Raw genomic sequence first — 26863 nt, forward strand, 5'->3', positions numbered from 1 at the left:
GGGTGCATGCCGGCAAAGACAGAAAGGAAGGAAGGAAGGAAGGAAGGAAGGAAGGAAAATACATTTTTGATCGTGACAGCAGGTTGGTTTGATGGGGGTTTTTTTGACAAAAAAAACAAACAAACAATAATAAAGTTACGAGCAGCATTGTGCGCCCCTTCAAAGCCGCCGCGCCACCATGTGTCGCTATATGCCCATGACTCAGTTTTCATGTGCTGATCTTTTCTGGCCGGGTCTCTTGTCTCACATATGAAGTTCCGAGCAGATCAGTCAATGTACGGCAATGTTTTGCCATGAAACGTTGACCAGCAAATGGTCAAAATTTGGCCCAAATTGTGGTTGCTGTGGCCACGACCCCTTTTGAATCAGCAAGACCTTTTGTTAAGTTTTCATCTTTAATGGGTTAAGTACAAATTGACAATTTTTTTTATTTTGTTCATGATGGAACATGCAAATCGACAAGATGGACGCCAAATTCAAAATGGCTAAGTTGAGGCCATGGTCCCAATAGACTTTTTTGTTTGTCTAGGGCTGTGACATGTTTCGTAGAATTTGGTGACACTTAGTTGCACCTTTGTCTTACAAGGTTTCACCTTAGGGTGCGCTACTGACCAATTTTGCACTACTTTTACTTTTAATTTCCCTCCTTTTCAAAAAACTTGCGTGCCAATTTTCACCACCATTTAGTACGTTAAAATAGATCCTTTGGGGAGAAAAAAAAAAAGGATTCCAGGAATTCCACTGTGTGAGTGCTCAGGCCCTAATTATTATGGTCAGTTTGTGGACCTGGATGATCTGGTCTCACCTGCACCACCTTCCCCTGTGGGCTCTCAGAGAAGACCAGGACCTGGTTGTAGAGGGGATCCAGGCTCTTCCTCACTGACTTGGTCTTCTTCTTGGCCACACAGATGCCGTTCTCCAGGAGGTAAACTTTGATGTAGGGTGCTGGAATAACAGCCGACAGAAAAGTTCAGCATTGATTCCTTCAGTGGAATCAAATTTTTTTAGTGGCTTCCTAACATTTTTTTTTCTTTCATCTACATTAAACTTCTCTTCACATTCTCTCTTGTCTCATGTTTGTTGTTTGCTTTGTTCATTATCTCGCCCTCTTTGATCTGGCCGTCCTAGTTTGGGGTTTGTTTTTTTTCCACAGTCATGGTGTTTTTGCTGATGTTTGTTCTTATGCAAGTATAGATCAATGGCTGTTTTTTTATTATTATGCAACCACAGAGTTAATAGTAGTAGTTGTTGCTGTTACACAATCAAAAAAGCTGTCAAATGTTATAACACTAAGACTTGCGCACATTAACTCAGTTTATTAATCCACTCTGGTTGTTTGATTGATTGATTGATTTAAGTAAAGTAATAACAGTAAACACACTGTAACATATACACAGCTCATGACAGTATTGGATTACTATTACACTAAACTACACATGTGCACTTATAGGATAAGTACCTTGTGTGTAAGCATTTTTAATGGGTTATTGTCACAATGGAGTGTTTATTTGTCTGTCTTGTTTATTTGTGGAATGCGAATCCATCCCCAAGTGGGACAATAAAGACAAACTTGAACCTCAAAGGTTCACTGATCTTGATTTATCTCTGGTGTTATTTTTGAGATGAGCCTAAGTTGATTTTGACTGATGATTTTTGTTTTAATCTGCTGATCTGCACACGGTTGTGGAAAGTATGACACATACACTATTATCCCTTGTTGGCTTGCGATGCATTAAGGTCAGAGTCCAAGTAGCCCTTTAAACAATTATTTATTTTTATTTCAATGATAAATATACAGTTTATCTGAGGTAATTTGCCACCCTAGCAGACTACAGACTGACCTGGAGGTCCCTTTGACCCTGGTTTCATTGTGAGTCCTCTGGCCTGGACAACCTCCACCTCCAGGCCTCCATTTCTCTCCATCAGACCAATCTCTACATCACCTGGATGGATGAAAAGCACAGGTGCACTTTAGCAGGGAGGTAAATGTGTTTTCTCCTTCCACTTACTCAAAGTCATATTTGAAAGTAAAAACTTCAGCAAAATGTCCCCAAAAAGAAAAATGCATTCCCTTTGAAAATGACGGAGACCAGATGATGTCCTAAGTTATTCTGGGCACTGTGACATTATATCATTTTGCAGCGGAGCTGGTCAGTCTCAATGTTGTCAGGCCAAGGACACTGCCTGAGTGCCAGTAAGGAAACTGACCCATTTATGGCAGATCACTGCTCATCTTTAATTTTTCTTGTTACCTCTTTCAGGGACATTTAGTACAGCTGCTAGATTTGACCCTCAAATCTTGATAATTAGGAAAATGATGATAGAAAGGGATGGAATATTTAGGCTAAAGAATTTAAACCTGGTGTTATTATAACCACAGTTTTAAATATAAGACATTAAATACATTGTATATACAGTAACATGACGTCTGGTGTCATGATAGTTCATATACGCTTATACGATGTTATAATTGTTATTTCAATGATCATAATGTATCGTATTCATTGTTCTGTGCCCCATAATCATCATAGCAGTGCATTATAATTCAAGTGGTCACTGGAAGCTCTAAATACAGTTCTGAAATGTTTATCCACCTTATATCATTAATATGAAAACCCCAAGTGGATTCATTCAGGTGGGAAAAATAAGTTTCAATCAGCACACTCGTTCTTATTCCACACACTCTTTACATGTAGCACAGAAACTGCACATCCTCCCTCACCCATGGAGGTCGTCGCCAGTGTCTGGCGTCCAACAAACTGGGCTGGTCCCATCCCGTCCAGGAAGTCGCTGAACTGGGCGTCAGATGCCAGACACATGCCACTGTAGTTCAAACTGCAGAGAGCGAGAAAGAAAGAGACGAGTGTTTAAAAGTGAGAGACTGATGATGATGATGATGAAGATTCAGACAAAAATAAGAGACAAACCCAGCTAAGTCCAGATTGGCTCAATGAAACTAATCTGAACCTGCTGGTTCATTAGTTTGACCCTAGTGACCTTGTTTTGTGTGTGTGTATGCAAAGGAATCAACTCAGAGTGCTTTGATGGCAGACTGCCCGTGGTGTGTGTGTGTTCCTTTTATTACTCATGCTGTGGGGACCTAAATCTGTTTACACAGTTTGATTTTGACAAATTCCAATAAGGCTTCCGTCTCTCTCTTTTTGATGCAGCAGGTCATGATGAAAGCCGGGTTTGTAACTTTCGTCTCTACCTCATCGCTCGGTTTGTCGGTCTGCTGTGTCTTGTCATGCAGCTGCAGGAATTCAAGCTGGAATACCAGGTTGGCATGGACCTGCATGTGTGTGTGTGCAGTAGTACTACTCAAGTATTGCTGATGTCACGGCACTTTTCCACTCTCTCCTCTGTGCGCCTGCGTGTACCATAATCCAAACCGTTCTCCGTTAGATGGATGACCGTAAACAAACAAAGGAGGGTGCAGTTGTTGTCAGGTCAGGACTCAAGGCAGGACTCAGTGGAAGTACTCTGTATTCAAACTTTATTGATTCTGATCTTAGTGAACCTCTTCTCAAGTACAAAAATAATCAGGCTATGAAAATGCTACGATAAACAAGAACAATCACTCTCGAGGAGGCTAAAGGCAATGAAAACTCAAAGAACAAAAATCACTTTCAAGGAGGCTAAACTACAGATAACATAACAGGTTCGAGGGAACAACACTTATCAACAAAAACTCACTTGAAAACGAGGGCATAAAATCAGAACCAAAGCAAGGAGCGTGAAATAGGGCAATGGCGTGGACATGGACAAAGAAAGATTACATTCTGGCACTAGGCTAAGCGAGATGCAGAAACTAAATACACATGAGGGTGGGGCAACAGGTGGAAACAATCAGGGCAATCAAGGGAGGTGATCAGGCTGGTGACAGGAAGGGCAAGTGGTCTAAAATGAGAGGAAAGTTACTTTCAAAATAAAACACAGGAAGTCACAATATAAAAACAGGACAGGTCTCACCGTGGTGTGACAGTTATGTCTCCTGCTATTCAAATGAAATAGGGAACAAAAAAGCCTTGGAGGTACTTTCAGAGAGTACACTTCACTTCACTGTCACTTAAATCCTGACGTTCTGTGTCCCCACATGCATGTTCATGTGAACACCGTCACTGTTGTTGAAAATTGCACCTGGGTATGTTGTGTTTTTTCGCACCAGCCTAACTTTAACCAGTGAATGCTTACTCACTTGCCCTCTGAGCCATAGCTGTTCATGCTGTCCTCTATGGACTCATGGCTCGCCTGACGGACAGTCCGACTGGGCATCTCGACCGCCAGACCTGTCTCTGTGCTCCTCTGGATGGCTCCTTTAAGCTTCCTGCCCTCTGTATCCACTGTAGAGGAAAACATAGAAACACATAGAAATAAATTCAGCTGCTGTGCAACTTTGAAGACAGCGTCAGTGATTCGCAGAATACTGAATCACTGAAATGCTGTCCTGCCAGGTTATTAACATACTGTGGAGATAATGAGGCAGCTATGTAGGGAACATGCCCCTCGTCAAAAATGTAGGCCCGCTGTATTTTCTCCTACACACATACGACTGCCGAAATTGGTTGTGATTTTTATAGTATTACTTTATATCCTTTATATAAGTAGTAGCATGAATTGTTGCAAAAAATTATACTGCTACTAATAATAATAATAATAATAATTGTCTTGTAATTGGGTCTGGATCCTTCAGCCCAGTAGTCACAGGTGCCTGCAGTGCGAGCACAGGGAGGTTATTAACAACAGTGATTTTTGTTTGTATTTCATCTACTGTGACTTCATCAGTGTCAAATTTTCAAAGGCCAAGGATAAAAAAAAAACTTAATTCCTCCTCCACGGAAAGATGAACAGACCAAATAAAAAGTGAATGTAGTGCTAACCAACAAAACCCAAACCTAATGTTAATCTAAGTAAGAAAACCCTAATGTATGGGACCTGCTTAGTCCAGTTACATATTCCAAGTCCCCGCAACATGAAAAGAACTTGGCCCAAAAACACTTTCAAAATGAATTGAGACCATGAGACAGTTTTTTTTTAAAAAATGTTATGAGGTCACTTTCTGACCTCATAACATCGATAAAATAAAATCCATATTTCTGCTCCTCCAAGCTCTCAGTGATGTTTGTGTGTTTCATCCACACACACACACACGACATGAAGTTAGTTCTTCAGTTATTAAAGAACGACCCAGAATGGTTCTATTTCTATCATGTTCACATGGGAAGGGGTGTTGGCAGATCTGGGTTACTGCCATTGTTTCCTGACTGGTTCCATATGATCAGTGATCTGCTGTTAATACAGAGCAGCACAATCATTCATCATCACTGCACAAAGGTCAATATGAAAACTGTACTGTAGCTATAAACTTAATCTACTACAGTCTGATGTCTAGGATTCTGATATGTGTTTGATATAGTGTGTAAGTATGAACTAAGGCCTCAGTTCCTGATTTGACTTTTTAAAACTCTCTGATCAACTTAGCCATAAGTTGATCAATATCATAACATTTTAAAATGTATTAAGTGACAGAAATGGACAGGAAAAAAGGTGGATCAACACTTTCCCCTCGTGATGCACTTAGCAAACTCTCTGGTGTGGAGGAATGTGATTGGTAGCCACCATCGACATGAAACTGTTGTTGTTTTATCACACGACAATTGTCTTGTTTAAAAAGTTATCTGTAAACGCGGCATCATTCCCGGAAATGTCGCCATCCACGCAAGACACCCAAAACGACTCTAAATGCTGTAGTACATATTCCAGGCCTGTACATGGCGCTGTAGAACTGCTTTTTTTTACAAAAAGATATATTCAAACAAGTATACATTACAAAGTATACAATCACAGAAACAGAGAGAGGATAAACCAAGCCAGGGAGAGGAGGAGGTCGTCATGTGTGCATGTGGATGAAACGCCAATATGATAAAAAAAACTTTGTGTGGACAGCCCCTAAATCAAGCTTAACAGTCTGTAGCATTTCTACTCTTTTTCCAGTTCCAGGTCAAACTTCAAGAAGGATGCATGACTGTAATACTTAGTATACACAACTGTGTGATACCCGACAAAAATCACTGGATATGACATTGGTAGTATCAGCATAAGTATCAAATCTTCTCAGTGAAATGTCATAAAGAGAGAAGAACCATCGCGTGACCAGAGGATGAGTGAAGTCCACCACACATCAGCAGTGTCATATTCAGAATAAGGAAGAAAAATAAAAGAGCTGAGTGCAATTTTGTCGTACTCGGTTTGACTCTCTCAAACTTAACACTATCATTCAGTGAATTACACTGAGTTCTTGGCTGACATGGGCTTACAAAAATAAATAATATAATAAATAATACAAATTGGGTCAGAATGAAGTTGTAATGCTTGTGTGACCGGATGAGTGACCTAAACAGCCAGATAAAGACCTTTATTGAGTTGTAAAATAAACTTCTCTAATCCTAATCCACCCGTGCAGCTGGATTTACAAGACACCAAATCTGCTTTACTCATGCAGCTAAATGTGCACTATTGTAGTAAAAACAGGGACAATGGTGATGTTTGTCTTTGAAATATTTCAAGACATTTTTCTCTGGTGAAACTTTAGAAAAATACAGAAATCTATTATTGTATAGAAATCTTGTCATAATGCTCATTATCTTACAGTGTGTGCAAATGTAAAGAGCAGATAAAAGGTTTTAAATGTTCCTGTAAAATGTCAATATAATTTGTTGAAATGTGGTTTCATTTCTAGCAAACTGATGATTATTTTGCACGTGTGCATGTAAATGTGTGCTTCTATATCAGATGGCTTTATCTCTGTGAGGCTCAGGTTTACTATAAAACCTTGGGATTTTAGCCATCCTCAACGGTTACAGGAATATGTCTTATATTGAGGGTACAGGTCAAAACTAGAATAGGTTTTAATTGTAGTGGTTTTGTAATTATGCACAGTGTCAATGAGTGTACCCACAAATATAGAAATTCAATGTCTTTATTTTAGTGTGTGTGAGTAGACGTCGTAGGGGACCAGAAGGTTTTTGTTTTTTTTCCACAGCTTCTTGAATGGGACCTTTTCCTTATGTGGATTAAAGTTCAAAATATCTTAATTGTCCCAGTGATCTTGATTAGATGCCAGGATACACAAAAAAAAATAAAAATATGTAAAGACACAAAATACCAAAACATTTGAGGAAATCTACTCATTCACGTTGAAAATCTCCAGAAAACAGTAAAGCACCATATTTTGTTGGATTTATTTGTTTGACCAGCGATCTATTGAATAACAGGGGCATATTCCATGTCCAAAAAGAAGTAGGGAGATAGTGTAAACTTAATATGGCCTCTTTTCTTTTAACTTTAAGTTTAAGCTAGGTTATTAGTTTTAATATTAAAGTATTAGTGCACATCAGTGTAATGTCATATGAAGATATGGAGAGATCCCCTGTGTGATACCTAAAATGACCTTGTCGGGACCTGGTCCTAATTTGAACCTCGTTTTTCAGAAACTGGTTAAGTTTAAAGCTACAATTTGAATTATGGTTAGGTTCTGGTTGGGATAAGGCATTTACTCGTTATGGTTAAGGTTTGGAATGATGCTTTGTTCTGGCTGTCCAATAGGGGGAGAAAAAGAATATTCTGTGTGTGTGTGTGTGCGTGTGTGTGCGTGTGTTTGTGTGCACTCCTGTCACCTCTCATCACCACTTGTGTATTGATGCAGCGCAGGGTTACACAACTAACACAAGGTGGCTAATGGCTGGAGACACATCAACCACTCAGCCTCGCCTCGACCCTCTCACGCTTGTGATGGGATATTATCTCAGTTTGCTTCAATCCAGCACAATGTGCTTCATACGGTGCAGTGCAAGGCAATCTTATGAAACAGTTACGATAAAAGATTATACTTTAGAAGATTGGCAGCTTTTCTTATTTACATTTCTCCTGACTGTCTTCATCACCAACATTTTGCATATAACGTTGGACCTGCGTTGTCTCCCCCTTTTTTTATGTGCCTGCATCTCAGTTTCTGTGCTTTCAGCATCTGTCACATTTTAAGGCTAGAGATTATAATTTAATACTAAAACACATTGTGTGTGTTTCACAGTGAGCAGAGAAAACAAACATGTGTGGGGAAGTGCAGGCACTGGTCATTCTGCATCTGCTCACAAAGTCAAGTTCGTCCAGTTTTTAGTCTATGACCAGCTGTTGTTGTTTATTTGTTTCCAGATGTTTCAGGACTTAAGTCTGGTTCAGTTGAAAGTTAAATCTGGTTGCTCCCTATGTCTGCAGTGATGACCTATTTACCCCTCAGTGGCCTATTTGAAGAGAAAAAATATAATCAAACCGTAGCAAGAAATAATTTCACTATGAATGATTATCCTAGTATTTTAACAACCTGCTCTTGTCTGTACCTCTGGAAAAGAAAAAGAAAAGAAAAAAAAACAGTTAATGTAGTTCACAGCATGTGATGTAGAGCACCCACTGTGATGTAGCACAAAAAGTGTGACATGACGCACAAAAGTTATGATGTAGCAATCAGAGAGCCAGGACTCATTAGGTTTTCTCCCAGCAGAGAAACATTAATGAAAGCAGAACAGATGCAAAAATAGCTGCTCCATGTTCAGACACTTCATCTGGCCAACACACTGACTGACAGACAAGGTAGGTCACACCCTGTGGCCTAGTAAAATAAATATAGACCTGTGCAAAAACACAGCAGGAAGAAGACAATGTTTTCCAGCAGCCACTCTCCTTAGAGAATTCACATTTCAAAAACGCTGTAGTACGTATATGGGAAATAAGGTCTGTTTTACGTTCCTGTGACTATAGCAACTTTAAACCTAAACACTTTCCGAGAACGAAATACACAATTCTGCTGCACAAGTGAGCTCCATCCAACTGTATTTACTGTGGGCAAAGAGACACACACACGCACACACACACACACACACAGAATATACACAGAGTCGCAGACAAGAACGAGCTGTGGATGTGCAGTGCAGCCGAATGTGTGTGGAACAATCACTGCTCTGTGTTGTTCAAGTCAGAATAGTTTCTGTGAAAATACATTTACATTTCACGATTCTTACGATTCTTTTACAACAAAAAGAGCAGGAATGGCTTTTATATGGGATTATTGCCTTTTGTATTGAAGCCCTTTGCAAAGTTTTAAGACTCTCATCTTCACTCATCTAGGGCTCTGTTTGCCTCCCGTGTCGTCCCATAACCCCACACTCAGTTTGTCACACAAGCTAATGAAGACAGTTTTGGTATGTCTCCTCCTCTGCATGACAAAAAAACAACAAAAAAAACAGACGGATAAGGATAAAACATCATGATGTGTTTGAGCTTAGCCTGATTTTACATATGGTACAAGAAAGAAACCTCTGCAGATGACGTAGAGAAATTTTGATCCTCATTTTTACTCTAGCTTCTGTGAAAGACATTTCATCTGCTTCTAGTTCGACTTTTGTACTTAAAGCTCCGGTAGGCAACATATGTATCAACAAAATACAGATCATTGTTGGGAGCAACTATGAATAAAATTGCTTTAAAAGTGCTTTTGTCACCATTTGATTGTATAACAAAATGTAGGTTCTGATTTAGGTGCTACAATTATTGTCATTTCATCATATTGATAATTAAGTTTATTTTTCCCTGAAATTGAATGGTACATTTCTTGACACAATAACCTATGAGCCATTTTTTCCAAAATCAGTGCAGATAGCATATCTACAGAGCCCTGGAGATGACATAGATGATTTTTGTTTTACTTTACTAAAGCGCACGCACAAGATAATAAGTTGCATGCGTGTTTTACTACATCGCACGTAAAAAGCGCACGTGGAAATCGTATTTTGAAAGGGTGTTAAATCAGATTTAATAGCCGGATATACACGTTGCCTGTTTCCGCTAACACAGGATGTTTACAGTTGCTATGACAACAAGTGAACGTTGTCGGTAGCATATTAGGTCAACCGCCGGATCAATAAACACCCCTAAAATGACAAGCAAATAAAATCGACACGAACCATCAACAGCCATTACCCTAAGGACCTTAACAATTGTATTGTCCGAAGAATAGACAGGCACTTTCTGTGGGCAAAAACCGGGCACAACTGAGCCGTCAGGCAGCAGCGGGACAGCGCTGCACATGCTTTACTATCTACCTCGTACAGAGCGTTTACAAAAGTATGTTTTGTTTTTTAACTGTGGCATTTATCTGCCCTTTCTAGTAATAAAACAATACAGTAACTTCCAGCTGCAGACTGGCCGAAATACTAAACTTCAAATTCAATGAAAAAATGAAAAACAACTGCATCAACTGCAAAGCAACCTTAATAAATATGTATAATAAAGCATGCGTCAGTACTGATGGAGCATTTCAGTGAAATCTCTGTACATCTGTAATTTCTCCAACAGTAAGTCATCTTTTGACCTCTTGTATCTGTGCCGCAAAAATGGCCGGGCAATGATGCTCGCCCAAACCTCCAGGGATGATTCAGGGGTTACATTTAACAATATAGATGTACTGCACCACACAGTGAGTAAAAATGTTCTGTCACCATCAGGCTGAGAGCAAATCTAGCATGAGGTCCTTGTCAGCGTGAGAGGGAGCTGAAAGAGGATCCTGGGAGACACTGAAAGATTTAAGCATTAACTTAAAAAATGACTTTCCTGTGGAAGTGATACCGCCAAATGATGAATGACTAAGGCTGGAGATGAACAAGAAGCTGCTTTTAGAAGCTCAGCAACAACAAAACAAAAAAAACCCAGACAAAACAGAATGTTGTGGGCTGAGACAGAGCTGATTACTTTAAGTGGCAGCGTAAGCTACAGGCAATTAAGGCACAGATCAGACCAATTACACTAGTTGTGGAGTTTTGCCCGTTGCATACAATCACCAATCACTATTTGTGAACCCTTAAAGATGCAATTATAGAGGCTCGCTGATGACAACCTCAACAGGCGGGTCAATAAGACACAGGAGTGGAGTGAAGGTGAACTATAGGCGGAGAACAGAAGATGCAGGAGGAGAATTGATTTGAAGCTGTTTATGTTGGTATTTGTGTGCATGCATGAGTTGATTTTACACGTCACATGGTTTCTTCAGTGCCACTGAGGGAAATTCTTTCAGGCGAATTGAATTGGATGTTTTCTCCAATTAGGGTAAATAGAGTGACCTGGGGTCAAGGTATTGATTAGCACTTCAGCTGTCAGTTCCCTGGTTAAACCTTTGGCATTGATTAGACAATTCTGTCGTAAAGGTCTTCATTAATCATTGGTTTGTTGATGACTTTTTAACCTGCTGTTTACACGCTCTGGCGTAAGTTAAAATCAGATCATCCTTTAATCGTCCCACAATGCTCTGTCACAGCAGCAAGGGCAGTTAGGTAAAGGTAATAAATAATACACATGCAAATCCACATCTATGGATGTACAATATGGAAATGTGAAATGGTTGGTGAAGTGGTTAGCACTCTTGCTTTTGCAGCAAGAAGACAGGAAGATGCATGATCTCGCTGTGTGTGTGTGCGTGGGTTTTCTCTGGGTTCTCCGGTTTCCTCCCACAGTCCAAAAACATGCAGATTTGTGGATTAGGCAAAGTGGACACTCTAAATTGACCATAGGTGTGAGAGTGGATGGTTGTTTGTCTCTTTGTGGTGACACGACATCCTCATGTGGAGGATAAAGCGGTAGAAGATGCATGGATGGATGAATGAATGGATGGCGTCTAGAGCAGTGCTTGTTGTACAGTCTGCAGCAGGGAGGAATGACCTGTGACACCACTCCTACAGGCAGGAAGGAGCTGCCCAGGGCTGTGATGGTGTTCTGCAGGGGGTGGGAGAGGCTGTGCTTCATAGGTGATAACTTGGCTATCATTCTTCTCACTCCCACCACCTCCACTAGGTCAAGGGGGATCCCAGGTCCAAGCTGAGTTTTTTTTTTTTTTTTTTTAATCAGTCTGTCCAGCTTCTTCCTGACTGCTTTTTTCCACTACACAATCATGGAAGGTTTAAGGAGCATCGCACTGAGTCTCCTCAACAGGAAGAGTTTAATTTTTAAAAACAAATACTGTACCATCACCTCATGTTTAATCTGTTAGGTTAATGTTATGGCTCTTACACAAATGCAAAAGGGGCTAGGGGTTTGATTTGGACCCAAAAGCGCACACAGAACCTTGGCTGGAGATGGCAAATGGTTTATTTACAAAAAATGGTTGAATGAGCAAATGGCAGACAGGTAAGTGGCTGTGGGAGAAGTGGAAGTTCAGGAATCAGGTAGCTGGATATCAGTACTGACATCCACTAATGCCTAGTGTTTGCTCAATTGTTGGGTTTCTCTGCTTGTAATGATGTTGTCTATGTCTGGATTTTCCTCTAAGTACCACCAGAGGAAGCTTGCATACCATGCTACACATACCGCAGTGTGAGAACCATAGATTTAGATCATAAAACCCTCAGGAAAATGTTTTATGATCAAGTGAGAAGAAGTTATTTTTTCTTACAAACTAACATGTTTTTTGTAACTACTGTAGTTTCCCCCTTAATGACCATTCAAAAAAGCATAAGTTTTAGGCACTTCCACATTGACATCCCCTTCTGGAACTGGAGAATACGCCCATTTTTAATCCACAGTCTATGGTGAAGACACATCCTGATGTCAAATGACAATCTGATACATATCAGGAAAGCTCAGATGTAGTTACACTAACAGTTTCCTTCTGCTTTTATACCTCTGGTGAAAGGATGTAAAGACTTAAACTCAATAATATGTCCTTACATTTGCTCCCACACTGTTTCACACTGCTGAGACAAGCTCAGTTCCCGCGTTTTTAGGCAATTTGTTTAACTCCAGCATCCTCATTAGCGTTGGGAGCCGTGACTGGACAGCTTTGCCATTTTGCTGCAGGGGTAGTAATTCACTTTAAGGTCATATAGGGGCATTAAACAAATTTAAAAATGATTTTGAACATACACACCCATGCATCTACACACACAAAAGGCCTTCACACACACACGCACAGTCCTCTATACTCTATTATAACTGACATTGTAGTGGTTTGTCCTTGTCAAGGTCTACAGTGAAACCACAGGGCTGCAGAGAAAACATGTCCAACAATGACTTTTTTTAAATGAGGAAAATACCTGAGCAGGGACTTTTGGAAATGAAAAAGGCTTCTCTTTAGTCCCAACCATTAAAAAACGATGTGATGAAATTAGAAACGGGCTAAAGCAAAACTCAGACAGCCAAGTAAACTAATGAAATTGTTTCATGCTGATGACACAAACATTTTTAACTTGGAATTCACCTTAAAAAGCATCTTTCTTTCTTTTTTACCAGTGTCTGTCAGTGAAGTTCATTTCAAACTACATTTGGCTGAGCCACTTCATCCAGCCTCCCTGTGAGCACTTAACACTCTAACATCATTCATGCTCTAAAAGTTTTATAGTATCAGGTGACAAAAAAATTGATTTTGCTGCTCTTGTCATTCCTCGAGGAGACCTCCTAAAATTCCCTTTATGAACACGTATCTACAAGGTTTATAATAATAATAAGTTCAACAAAGTGACTTAGTTTCAAAATGATTTTTTTTTTAAATTATACATTGACTGTATTCATAAACGTTATTGATAGGTAAGCTTATAATAAAATATATCATTTATTTCCTCAGGGTGACTGAGGGTGACAAGTAATTCCTGACTGGAAACTCGTAATTTCCAAAAAATGAAAATCTCTCTGCATATATGAATATATAAGAATCGATGCAGATGATATAATAAATAAAGAAAGCGATTACAAAATCAGTAAGTGCATTTTTAACAAAGAACTGATGGCAGGGCACATGCCCTTGAACGCTCCCCACTCCTGAACAGTGGGTGCAACATCCAGCTTCTCGCCAAATGACGCCTGGATGAGGCAGCGAACAGCGATGAAATATTGTGTGTGCAGAAAAGTGCTTTTTTCTTTTTTTTAAACAGCTCAGTTCAGTGTGCACAGCTTTGTGCCTCATCATCAAGGGACGACCAGTGTACAGTATGTGCTAAATTAAACTAGTAATGCCGCAGCATTCGGGAGTCGTTAAATCATTGATGTAGCTTTTTTGTAACAATGTGATCAAGACATTACACAGAAGATCAAATGATAACTGATGAAAATCATTATTGTTAATTTATTTAGCAGCAGATAAAGGGTCATTTGTGACCAAATAAAAGTGTCATATATATGTATCCTAACAATATTGCTTTCAAGTACAACCTGATTAATGCAGAGAATCATATATAGTTAATTTGATTCAGATTTTCAGTCCGTTTTTTTCCCACTTATACTTAATTAGCAACAGGACACCAGAGAGATAAGCATCAGTGTTATTACTGCAGGTTTATAGAATCAGAATTTACAGTCATGTAGGGTTGTTTGTTTTTTACATACACAGAATTTGCTTTGTGCAAATAACCATAATAAGAAAGTAAAGCTAAAGAGAAACCTGTACACATGTCACGGCATTCAATGTATTTTATTTCTTTCTGGTAACTTTTTTCCCAGATTTGACGCCGTCGCCTACAAGCGTCTACACCCGAGGAGGCTGTGTGCACAGTTATCATGTTGCACTTCATGACAAAAGAGATTTATGGACATAGCAGGATATTTAATAGACACTTATGAGGAATTCATAAATCATGACATGTTAATCTCTGCATCAACCTGAGTGAGCATGACTTGATTATTGATATTGTAGTCTGAATATTTAAAGGGGTATTTCACAAATTATCAGATAGATAGATAGATAGATAGATAGATAGATAGATAGATAGATAGATAGATAGATAGATAGATGGAGTATCTAAGTCCGTCAAAGGGTAATTTATACTGTCTCACTTACAGACCTACAGCATCTCTAGCATCACATTGTTTGTCGAGCATCATGTGACTTTCTAATCTCTTGGTAATGTATTTATAATTCCTCGGTCCTCTCCTACTCATGTGCCTGCCGCGGCTTCTGTACATCACAGTGTGAAACAGTGTGTTAAAAGAACCACTGCAGCTCCTGCATCAGACTTAAACACGTTGCACAACACCTTCCCTGCTGCCTTGCTGCTCGGTAAAAAAAACAAATGAGCCTCCACAGCTTCCACCTCCTCTTCCTCTTATTCCTCCTCCCTATAGAATAGACCTCCTTTCCTGGCAGTCCATTTTTTACTCCTGACTTTTCTGGGTCATCTCAGCTCAGAAGCACACCAGAGACTTCTCTCCCCCTCTCGCTCTCCCCTCTTTCTCCTCTGACACATGCATGTTTCTGCCTCATTTTCCACACACTGCAGCCATAATCACAGTGTTCCTAATAGAAATCTTGACTCTATTTTCCTTCAAAACACCACTGTTTTACAGCCTTGTAAGATTTACCTGGAAACCTATTTCTATACGTCTTCCCTCTCTATACTTCTGTGACCTCTATGTCATTTCACAGCAGGGATGAAAACAAAGAGATAGTGTGATGGAGGAAAAAGGACAAGAGGTAGAAACACAGAAGGAAGGGCACAGATGATAGATCCAAGAAGATGAAACCTGAGGTTGATTAGCAAAGAGAGCAAAAGATACCAAGTGAGACATTATTATTCTCAAATCTCTCTTCCTCCCTCCCTCATATACTTTCACTTCTATCACTCCTCTGTCCATCCCTCCATCTCTCGCTCCGTGCATATGATCCCTGGTTGATGTGTGGTTGATGTTGAGCTCCTCTCCTCCTTTTCTTCATCCTTTGTCATTGCTCTTATCTTTCTTCGTCAGCCTTTACCTTTCCCTTGCTTCTCAGGAAGGGACACCAAGCACCTTAGCTTACCTTACCTTAGCTGCTATTTTGATGTAGTAACTGATGGATAACACACTCTCATGCATAACTTGGAAAGGAAAGCAAAGGATCTGTATTGTCATTGTACAACACAATTATGAGGTCAGATGGAGGGACGTCTCTCACCGTGGAAGACTTAAGTTACTTGTTTAACCCCCAGTTCTCTGAGTAGCATGAGTGAGTGTCTCAACAGAGCACTGAAATAGGACAGCTTGTGACTTGGTGCACCAGTTTTAAAACGCATGCCATTTATGCTCATACGGCATCCGTGATCCCGCCCTCATCCGTGGCCAATACCATGATCCTTGCATGCCACATCCACATCAAAATTGGTGCCCAACAGCTGGGGGTCTGCACCTGCCCAGTCCGTACGGACTAGTACAGCTGCCAAGTCCCCAGACACGTATGCTTCATCCTGCGGCACAGCGGCATCACTCACCAGCAGGTCTCCGTCACACCATCACCACTCCACTCTGCCTGTACTCTCTTCTTCACCTTTTAATTTAAACTCATACACTTTGGCTACCTCTACTCCTTGCATCTTCACTGTACCACCTGACTCACTGCCATTCACACACACAGATATTCTGTCTTGCTTCCCTCTTCTCTCCAGTGCATACCTCCACCACTTCAGGCTCTCTGCCACCTGTTCCCTACTCTCTCGTCACCCTTTAACACCTCAACCTCAAAATGTTCATCTGGACTTTTTTTTGCCTATTTTAACCATAAGAATGCCGTGTTACTAAGTGCTTTTGCAGATTTTTCCAGAATAACTTCCAATATCTGGCAGTTATTTACAATTGACTGCATGATAAAATACTGTTTTAACAATTTAAACACTGCAGTTGTACATGAACAACATATTTTGCATGTTAAATATTCAATTTGAACAGTACAAAACATCATTTCTTTGAGTCTCTCAATGTGCAAAAACTGGCCAGAAAATGGAAACCATGTGTCCGTCCCACTCGCTCCTCTCTGGTGACAAAGATGCTGATTCTCCGTCTTCCTGACAGTTGGAATTTTTCAGACAGCACAAACCGTCGCGTAACTATGGTAATGCAAATTGCAAACGTGTTAAAGGGTCAAGATTACAGTATCATCTGCAAACAACATAGTCCACGAAGACTCCTGCCTAACCTCATCTATCAACCTGTCCTGTTCATCACCATTGCAAACAAGAAGGGGCTCAGAACTGATCCCTGATGTAATCCCACCTCCACCCTCATACGTGTCTCGCACCACCCTCACATACTCTCTGCAACTCCTGACTTCCTCATACAGTACCACAGCTTCTCACTTGGCTAAGATTTCTCTGGCTCCACAACACAGAAACAATGCACCTCCATCAGCACTCTCAAACAAATCACATTTATGGTACTCTTTCTTGGCATCAACCCATACTGCCGTCTATTTGTGTAGGTAAAACAAATCTGGAGAAGAGTGGCAAAGGAGCTAACTCACATATTAAGTTTTGAAAATACTGATTATATCTTCTTGAAACAGTATTGGGACAAAGTTTATGTTAGGATGCCACAATAGAGGTCACAAACAGGAAGTGACAAAATGACAGCAGCAGTAAACACAAAGAGATTCATGTTGTGCCGCTGTTAAGAGATGAGTTCTAGTAAAAAAGCAAAGTCAAAATGTGAACTGTTGGACTTTTATATGTGAGGAGATTTTATGAGCTGTTAGAGCACTGAAAAGATGAACTGGCTTAGGTTGGCGCCACAGGTTTTTTTTTAAAAATGGCGAGTAAAATGAAATGCAACAATTGCATTGACCAATCAGATATGTGGTGGTGGAAATACACCCTTTGTAGTCAAGACACCTGCTGGGAGACATAGGAAAACAAACCAGCGGTGATGAGAAGATCTAAGTGGCAGTAAACAAAAGTCATTACTGTAAACAGATGCGTTAAAAAGAGTGGATACTGAACGATGTTAAGAGTCAGAGAGATGATCAGTGAGTGACTAAGTGTACATTTAATTTTTCAGGTTTAACAGTTATGCTGAAGATTCACCTCAGCCGTCAGCCTAACACCAAGAGCTGTGAAGTTTGACACCTTAGCTGCTAGACAACACCTACATTGAGCCCTGTTTATGTTTGAATCACCATGGCGTGGACCTCCACAGCACATCTTACGAGCAGCCGCCACAGAGACGTGAATAATTTGTGTGCAGCAACCGTCAATATGCTTTGAAACACTTGGCAGCAAACACAGAAACTTGTCTGTGGATAAACAGGAAGCCCTCGATATAACATCCATTTTGATGCATGAAGTGGTAACATGAAGAACTTTTTGTCAAACCTTTTATTTACACATTTGGGTTTTGTTTTCAAACACATATAAGCTACAAACAAGGTGTTAGAGAATGGCTCTAGATCTGGAAAGTGTCTCTGTGTCTTAAACTGTTAGATACAGGTTACATTTAAATAAAAGTCCTCTCCAAACCCACGTTTCCACCGATAGGAGTGGTTCGGTTTGATACGGTACAACATGCATTTCCATTAACAGTAATACCAAAATCACCAACCCCAACCGTTGCATTTACAGCACCTTTTCCATAGGGGTACCAGAGTGAATGCAAATCAAAACTGAAAGCCAGTTAAGGAAAATTTAAAGAGGGAAAGACAGGATTAATAAAGTGAAGAGTGGATCATGGGTGAGAGTCAAAAACCTGACAGAGACAACAAGGCAGAGAGGGGAGGAGAGAGAGAATGAACCTCCATCAGGCTTTATTTAGCTACAGTCAGCCACAATCAGTAGCCATATTAGCATTTAATTAGACTGAGAGCCACAGACCACGGCCTGCCGCTCTGCTCTGATTACCTCACACACTGCTTTCATTTGTGCATGTGTACATTTGGGGACGTATGTTTGCATCTGTGTGAGTACAAATGGGTGTAAAGAAATGTGCGTACAGACAACATGGGACAAGCTATACTTGACTGTGACTGTGTGTTGCTGTGGGTTTGCGTAAAATAAGCACCTGATCAAGTTGGTATAGATTCACACCAACATGGCGTGTGTGTTGTAGTTGTGATGGTGGGTCATCCAAACCCAGAAGAACTGAAACGAGCCAAAATGAATTCACACCTTCATCAAGGTGATCCGCACCACCCAGCCTGCAGCCCTCATGAAAGTGAGAATTACCTATGACAAAGATGAATGTATGTGTATGTACCCCGCGATACCTTAAAGGTGCCAACAGACGTGTAGCATAACGTAAACAAATGACTTCAGGAGGTGAAGGACTTTCTTTGAACATGACACTTTGAACTCAAATCACATACCCTTGAACTTGTAATAATGACATGATGATGGTAGGTCCTATATTCACAGAACATCCTGAACTTGGTACTTTCAGAAAAGTCTGACCGTGGTTGGTGTAGTGGTTAGCACTCTTGCCTTTGCGGCAGAAAGAGCTGGGTACGTGACCCTGTCAGAACAAGGGCCTTTCCCCGTGTGTACGTGTGTGTGTGTGTGTGTGTGTGAGTTTTCTCCGGGTTCTTCAGTTTCCTCCCACAGTCCAAAAACATGCAGATTTGGGGATTAGGTATATTGGACACTTTAGACTGATCATGAGTGTGTCTCAATGAGTGGCCCTGTGATGGACGGTCAACCCATGTCAGCTGGGATTGGCACCAGGGCCCACTGCAACCCTCATGTGGAGGATAAAGCGGTAGAATACGAGTAAGTGAGTGAGTGATTGAGTGATATGATTATGACAGGAAAGTTTTCAAATGGGTGCTTCTCATGAATATGGCCAACAACCCCATTTGAACACAGCATAATTATATACTTGGTCCACTGGAGTAATCATCTGTAATAGGCAGACTGGCTCAGTACTATATTTACAAAGGTAATAGTTGGTTCCTGTATGCATGTAGGGTTGATGTTGAATAATGGTCCATTCATATCAGTCAGTCAGTCAGTCATCATCTACCGCTTTATCCTCAACCAGAGGGTCGCGGGGGGTGCTGTGCCAATCTCAGCTACATCGGGCGATAGGCGGGGTACACCCTGGACAGTTCGCCAGTCCATCGCAGGGCCACACACAGATAGAGACAAACAACCATTCACTCTCACACTCACTCCTATGGTCAATTTGGAGTGTCCAATTTACCTATCCCCACATTGCATGTTTTTGGACTGTGGGAGGAAGCCGGAGTACCCGGAGAGAACCCACGCACACACGGGGAGAACATGCAAACTCCATGCAGAAAGGCCCTTGTTCCAACCGGGGCTCGAACCCGGGTCTTCTCGCTGCAAGGCGAGAGTGCTAACCACTACACCACCGTGTGGCCCATTCATATCAGTGTGATAGAGTTTTCCAAGAAACATATATACTGTATAACACATGACACATTATGTCTGTGCAAACGCTGACGTCCTTCAAACTCAATAGCAAAGACAAAATAACGGGAGATAAGAACTGAAGTCCTACATACAGACTAGTAAGGTCATACTAGTTTACTATCACACCTCTGCGAGTGTGAGCTTCAGTGCAGAGGTGCAATCATGTTAAATGCTAACAGAACCCATGCATCTCTCATGCACTCCATATTCAAATCTTTGCACTGTTCTCCACCATAGGTTTTATAATTTCCTTCCTCAGCCCAATGGCATGCAAATTGGGGTTAAGTTCATTCGAGTCTCTAAATTGACTGTAGGTGTGAATATGAATGGGAATGGTAGTCTGCCTCTGTATTTTGGTTCCTGTGATTGGGTCTAACCTGCCTCTCACCTAAGTTCCAGCTGCCCTAATGAAGCGCAAAGATATGCAATGAGCCCCCTGTGAACTGTTTTATGCTCCACTTTGCCGCCAATTTCCCATCATGTTATCTTTCTTCTTCTCTGTTGCCTTTGCCCTCATGCGTGTATATTTCTAAACTGGTACATCACCACTGCCTGTAGTTCAGACTGTGTCCCTGAATAATGCCCCATAGTGCCCCACAGATTACTATTAAGGGGTAAAGCTAGACAGCATGCCCATAACTTTAGATCGCAATGCAATTGCCCTCTTTGCACTCTGTATGTATTGCGGCGGCCGTACATACATAGCGGCGAGCCTCTGTTGCACGAGCTTCTGTAACTCGAATTTCTACTTTTTCTCATTTTCAGAGTCAGTATATTGCTCAATGGCGAGCAAAAGAAATTTTGCAGCATGCAGTTTGCTATGATTTGGTGCCAGACCTTCACCAGGCAAATGTTTCATTACAGTGAGAAATGCACAACCACACAAATAATTCTTAATAATTAAAAAAAAAACACACACATTTAGTTGTGAGCATTATATTTGTTTTGTTACTTTGGATTATATCATTCTATTCCTATTCCTCACTGTCAGTACTTCACTATGTACACGCATCACTGGCGTACACACCTTTAGGCACTGTATTGTCATCACTGAGGCGAAAACTGTACGTGATATAGCCATAATATTAGTTAAGAGCAAAACACATTACATCATCTGATGCATACGATTTTATCTCAGTATAGATTATATAATCCAGGTTAATTTTTTTGCTGCTAATTTGCGTCTATTGAGCAAGGTCTGATCTCGCCATACTGACAAGAAACAAATCTGATATATAGCACGCAACATACATCATATTTGTTCAAGTATGTTCATTACACGCAAACAATATCAGCAAAGTGGATATCTATACGTCAGCTGTAGGACATGTAACTTTGGCTTCCTTTTGATTGATATGATCGCTGTCATATTATCGAATTATTTACTCACTGGAAAGAAGGATCAAAGACATGTTTTAAAGCCATGAAGCAGAGAGAAGAAGAAAATCACACATTTTCAATTAAAACCTGATTGTATTTGATTTGATTTTATATTACTTCCGTCCACCTCCGAAACGGCTGACAATTAATTTTCTGTGGGTTGACTCATCTATTAATCAGTTAATGGTTTCAGCACTCAATGATGTTGGCAATTGCCAAGGGAGCAAACACTTAATTATATTAAACATTATTTTAAAAATGTAGATGGCATTTATTTGGGAAAATAAAGCATAAACATAGTGATAAACAAAAAATGGTGCACATGCTTTGGCAGGACACATGTCGTCTGAGCTGCACTGGATTTAAACTGTATGCAGCCTCGAGACATGTGGACGCACAGGCAAGCAAGAGAGGTGACAGATATTGTGTCTTGTGTCCCATATTTTATGTATGGCTCCTCAATCTTGTTATGCGTGTGTGTGTGTGTGTGCGTGTGTGTGTGTGTGTGTGTGTGTGTATGTGTGAGTGATTGCCACTCACCACCATCATCCTCATCGAAGGAATTCATGCAGGGGAAGTAGATGGCGAGGGCCTCGAACGACGCTGACAGGCTGATGCGACTCTGCGATCGTTCCATGTAGAGGCCCGCCGTCGGCCCCGGGTCGGCCGGCTTGGCCAAGCGCGGCTGGGCATTCTTCACGCGGAGTACGGCTCGCGGCGTCTTGGATGGCTGTCAGCTGCCCCCCACGGCAGATCCACCTCACCCCGGAAAGAAGAGTCAAGCAAGAACCCAGAGATTCTTGCGCCGACAGAAATCAGTGCCGAAAACTTAGTTGCAGCAAAAGTTGACGTCAAAGAAAGATGTCGGTCTCAGTGTCCGTCAGATAAGATGCATGCCCCAATAAAGCAAGATCATCTTTGAGGTGAAATTACGAAGCAAGGTATGTTTCTGTTGGTTGCACACTTTTTATCGGCTAACCAAGTATATTGTTCTCACTGTTTTCTGTGAAAACCGATCTAGGACTTTGTGTAGCAGAGTTGTACCTCTCTCTTCCTGTCATCCCTCCTCCAGCTTCCAGATTCTTGTTTTGCTTCCATTCCCAGGCAGACGCCCATGGACATCCTCCTGTTCATCCCTCTCTTGTCTTCAGAAGTCCAGCTGACGGTCTGATGGACTCGACAATGTCTGGCAGGGAATCTTACCTCACGCTGATAAAAACCTTTGACACCAAAACTCCCCAAACTCTGCACGTCAATCCAACATCCTCCGCCTTATTGTGCATTCATACCTCGAATGTCTGGTCTTCTTCAGATCCTGGTGAAGGAGGGAAAATGGGAGGAGACAATAGTGGCGGAGGTGATGCCGATGCCCTGTGCGAGACGTGTTGCTTTTTTTCCACCTGAATCAAAGCTTTTTGTTTCTGTTGCGTGGCACAGTCATATCCTTGCACTGACACAGCATAAGAAGAGAACCTGACTTTCAAACCACAGGAGACTGTGGCTGCAGGAGCTGTTGCAAATCTGCTTCGTTCCCAAGCCCAGATCAGCCAGGAGAGAATCAGTTGCAGCAACAACTGCAAACGAGAGCAATCTGTTGCTTCTGCTTCGCTTTGAACAGCATCACAGACGATGCTCTAATAATGCTGCTGCTGCTGCTGCAAATGTTCTTAATGTAGTGTTGCTGTCAGCGACGTGCACTGTCCTCCTCTGTCCTCTGTTGCTGTGCCAATGCTCCACTGACTGTCTGCTCCTGAGAAGGGAAAGAACAGAGAGAGAGAGGGAGCAAGAGATGAGGAGAGCATGGCCGAGCGAGAGAGAGAGAGAGAGGGGCTGTGCTTTTTAACAGCTTTGAGTGGATTCATTCACTGTGAGAGAAGGGAGAGAGAGAGAGAGAGAGAGCAGGGGGGGGACATGAGGGAGAAAAGTGTTGCTGGCAGCCCGACCAATCACACGGTGGATGAGGGAATATGGGTGTGGCTTGGTTAAAGCAGAAGCAGAGGACAAGTTTACAATATCTCCCTACATCTCTCTTTCTCTCTCTGCCCCCTACCTTGTGTCCCTTGCTCTTTTCTTAGCAAAGATAAACATAAATATATTGATGATAGTAAATTATGTCCAGAGGCAAAACAAGGCATTATAGGCACAAGACACCCCTTTAACTTATTTCCCAAACTAAAACTGCAATGTAATGATCAAAGGAAAATACCACCCACAGTATAAAAGTACCAAAAAAAAACATTAACTGACACTAAAATCTGCCTTTTGTCTGCAGTGTGAATACATACCATCAGCAGTCACTCCCAGGTCAAATGACTAGACACAAGGTCTGGCTCCAATCAGCAGCGATGAATTTATGACAGCCAGGTGAATGTATCTTCTGTCTTTATTTCAGCTTTCTGGACACAGAAAAAAGTCACTTTTTTATGATGATGTGCATGTGCAGTTTGAAAGAGGGACTGATGTTAAAGACACAAGATTGTATCCACAAAAACACTGTCACTAGTCTCCATGGTGGTTTCTTCTATTGTGTTTCTCACTTCTGATTTTGTAATTTTCTGCCACATTGATCTCGTGTGCATTCATGGCATCAAACATGACCCATTTAGAGGAAAATAGATGATAAAACATGTATGAGTGGACACCAGACAACTAGTATCATCCAATAGGGGTCTGGTTGCAAGTGAAGTTCATTTCTCTCCGGTCAAATCGCAAATCGAAAAAGGGTTTGTTGCAACAATAACAATACGCCTGCCAACCACACTGCCCAGTGATTTCAGTCGCAAAGTTTGAAAACTCTGGGACAGGGTTTTAGGTCTTTTGCACACCTAGTAGTCCACTAGACTCAGTACGATTGGAGGTTGCAACATTCAGCCGGTCCAAATTAGCTTTCACACTGCACTTTAGTGAAAAAAGCTGAACCTTTAGAATAACGTATTCCCCTCATCGCCTGAGGCTGATCACTGAAGAAGAAGAAGAAGAAGACACAAATAATGAAATAATCCTTCCAGTTTCAATAGGGTTCTTGCAACCTTGTTGCTCGAACCCTAACAAGTAAACTCTCTCATCTATTGGTTAATGCAGGGCAACTTTTGTTCCCGCCACATAAGAGCAAACGTAGAGCTGCATCAAATCGGTCTTGGGACTTTTTTATTTTTGTTTTATGCAAACATACTACACACATATACGCTGCAACAATGGGCTCAGCCACTTCTCCCGGCTATCGTTCTACATGCGCGTATGTTTACCCACAATGCCCTGCGTTGTCGTCTGCTTCCTGCATTTGGTTCACTTGAAGCGAACCAAGACCTACGTTTTTAGGGGGACCAGAGTTCCCTTCTTTGGTGCGCATTCACACCTCCCCAAAAGAGCCCGACTTTCCGAGCGAACGAACTAGGATTCACTTAAGAAGGGCTGGTGTGAGTGCACGCTTAGCCTGGATGGGTACAAACAATGATGCAGTTGGATCTCATCAGCCACAACTTCACTATCAACTGTGACAGAACAACTCTGTTAACACATTCACCTCGATGTCAGTCTCAATGCAAATCCTTTGTTGTTACATTTTACCATTGTTATTGTGTATCGTCTTATTTCTAATCCTTAAGGCAAGCAACAACCGCAGAGGAGAGAATGTTTACACCACCATGTGCATGCCCAGTGTATCTAAGTGGTCACGTGATTTTTTCAGGACATTTTCAGGTGTGTCATTCTGAATACAGATTACTTCTGATGACAGAGATGAAAACAGATCGCTTTTAACTGAAAATGCTGTTTTTGAATGAAAATGTACTGGTATAGTTGTAGTACAGTGAGTATGCGAAGAGAATGACGTCTGTCCTGGGTTCATCATGGAGCAACTCTTAACTAATGAGTAGATAGTTTAGTTGTCTCGTCTGACCTCTGTGGCCTCATTAAGCCACTTTAAGAAGACTCGTACACGCTTCGTGACTGTGGTAGTGATCGACCTTATTGCAGGCATATAATGCAAAACATGGGATGGAAGAACCACACATGAATATTTGAATAGCTCTCTCTGTTCGACCAAGAGTTTAAGGACAATAATATAAAGGTTATTAAAATACATTCGCCTGGCAAAACCTGTTTTTATTGTGGAGCAGTTCAAACTGTTTAATGTGTTTAAAGAACAGATGCCCTCAGAAATGTTTCAGCAGATAAAAAGAGGAGGAATCATGTCACTGAAACATCCTTATAACATCAGCAGTTTGCTGCACTGGGGAAAAAAATGCAGAAATGGCTAAATTATTTTGTGTGCGATGTCGCAAAAGACAATCAGTGTTGAGCAGGGGACAGAAATGGTTGAAGGAAATAGCCACCTCTATTAACCTCTCTCCCTTGTTTGTCCTCACAAGTATAGAAAGACATGCATACACAAACATGCACACATGCAGGCAACAGCTGGCAGAAATGATCAAGTCGTTGCTTCGTACAACAGCAGACTTCATTCCACAGTGTCAGCTTGACAAATGATTGGTCAGAAAACAACAGGCTGATAATATATCATAGCACATTTATGAAAATGCCAGTGTGTTCATGACCAGGGGTCTCATGTACTGATTGTGTATATACAAACATCATATATATATATATATATATATAGATAGATAGATAGATAGATAGATAGATAGATAGATAGATAGATAAATAGATAGATAGATAGACAGACAGACAGACAGACAGACAGACAGACAGATCCCCACCTTAGAATCTCGTATCTGAATCAATGAAAGTTTCCCGCGGACTGGAAGGAACCACTTTGTGTGTGTTGTGTCTTTGATTACTGTATAATTGACTCAATCACTTACAATTGAATTTGGCCATTTGTGGTACCCTCTTCTGTCACTCCAAAGTGTCTCCTCAAAACTTCCTGTGTGCACTGGCTCACATTAACACACTTCAAACGCTGTGTGTCGCATGGTCTCAGTGCGAGAGGTGAGTTGGTCTGAGTGGTTCATTGTCATGTACTTCCAATGATCAAAAGCTCTTCAGATGTGAATTGTGTCTCGATGCAAATTTATGTTTGGTAAGTTATTTGGGAATGTCTATGTCCTTGTTGGATATTTAAGGAAAAAAAGAAGACCCCCTTAACTCCTCGGGGAGTTGAACTGCTTACCAGGAGCACATCAGGTGTGTTGTAATATCTGTTTATGCTGGCTATAGTCTTTAGTGATATGGTTTAAGTAACTATTGAGTTATGTTCTAAAACCTCTGAATATCTCAACCCGGGTGTCAGGGCTATTCTTCCGAGGAGGTCACTGAGTGGTTTA

At 41.1% G+C, this 26863-nt stretch overlaps 1 protein-coding gene across 2 annotated transcripts in view; it reads right to left on the reverse strand.

The window, feature by feature from the left end:
• rims4 (regulating synaptic membrane exocytosis 4) overlaps positions 1-23948 on the reverse strand; it is a 28291-nt gene extending 4343 nt beyond the window's left edge. The window contains exons 1-6 of one of the 2 annotated variants that reach the window (XM_058632495.1): positions 23864-23948; positions 22119-23328; positions 4199-4343; positions 2723-2835; positions 1842-1943; positions 806-945 (exon numbers count right to left, since the gene is read on the reverse strand). In XM_058632495.1, the coding sequence (XP_058488478.1) occupies positions 806-945; positions 1842-1943; positions 2723-2835; positions 4199-4343; positions 22119-22215 (597 nt within the window). In that variant the 5' untranslated portion in view covers positions 22216-23328; positions 23864-23948. Of the gene's footprint in view, positions 1-805; positions 946-1841; positions 1944-2722; positions 2836-4198; positions 4344-22118; positions 23391-23863 lie in introns of those variants that run through there. The other variant, XM_058632494.1, reaches the window with a different exon arrangement.
• Between the last annotated feature and the right edge of the window lie 2915 nt (positions 23949-26863).

This window comes from Solea solea, chromosome 6, assembly GCF_958295425.1.
Source record: "Solea solea chromosome 6, fSolSol10.1, whole genome shotgun sequence".
Taxonomy (NCBI): Eukaryota; Metazoa; Chordata; class Actinopteri; order Pleuronectiformes; family Soleidae; genus Solea; species Solea solea.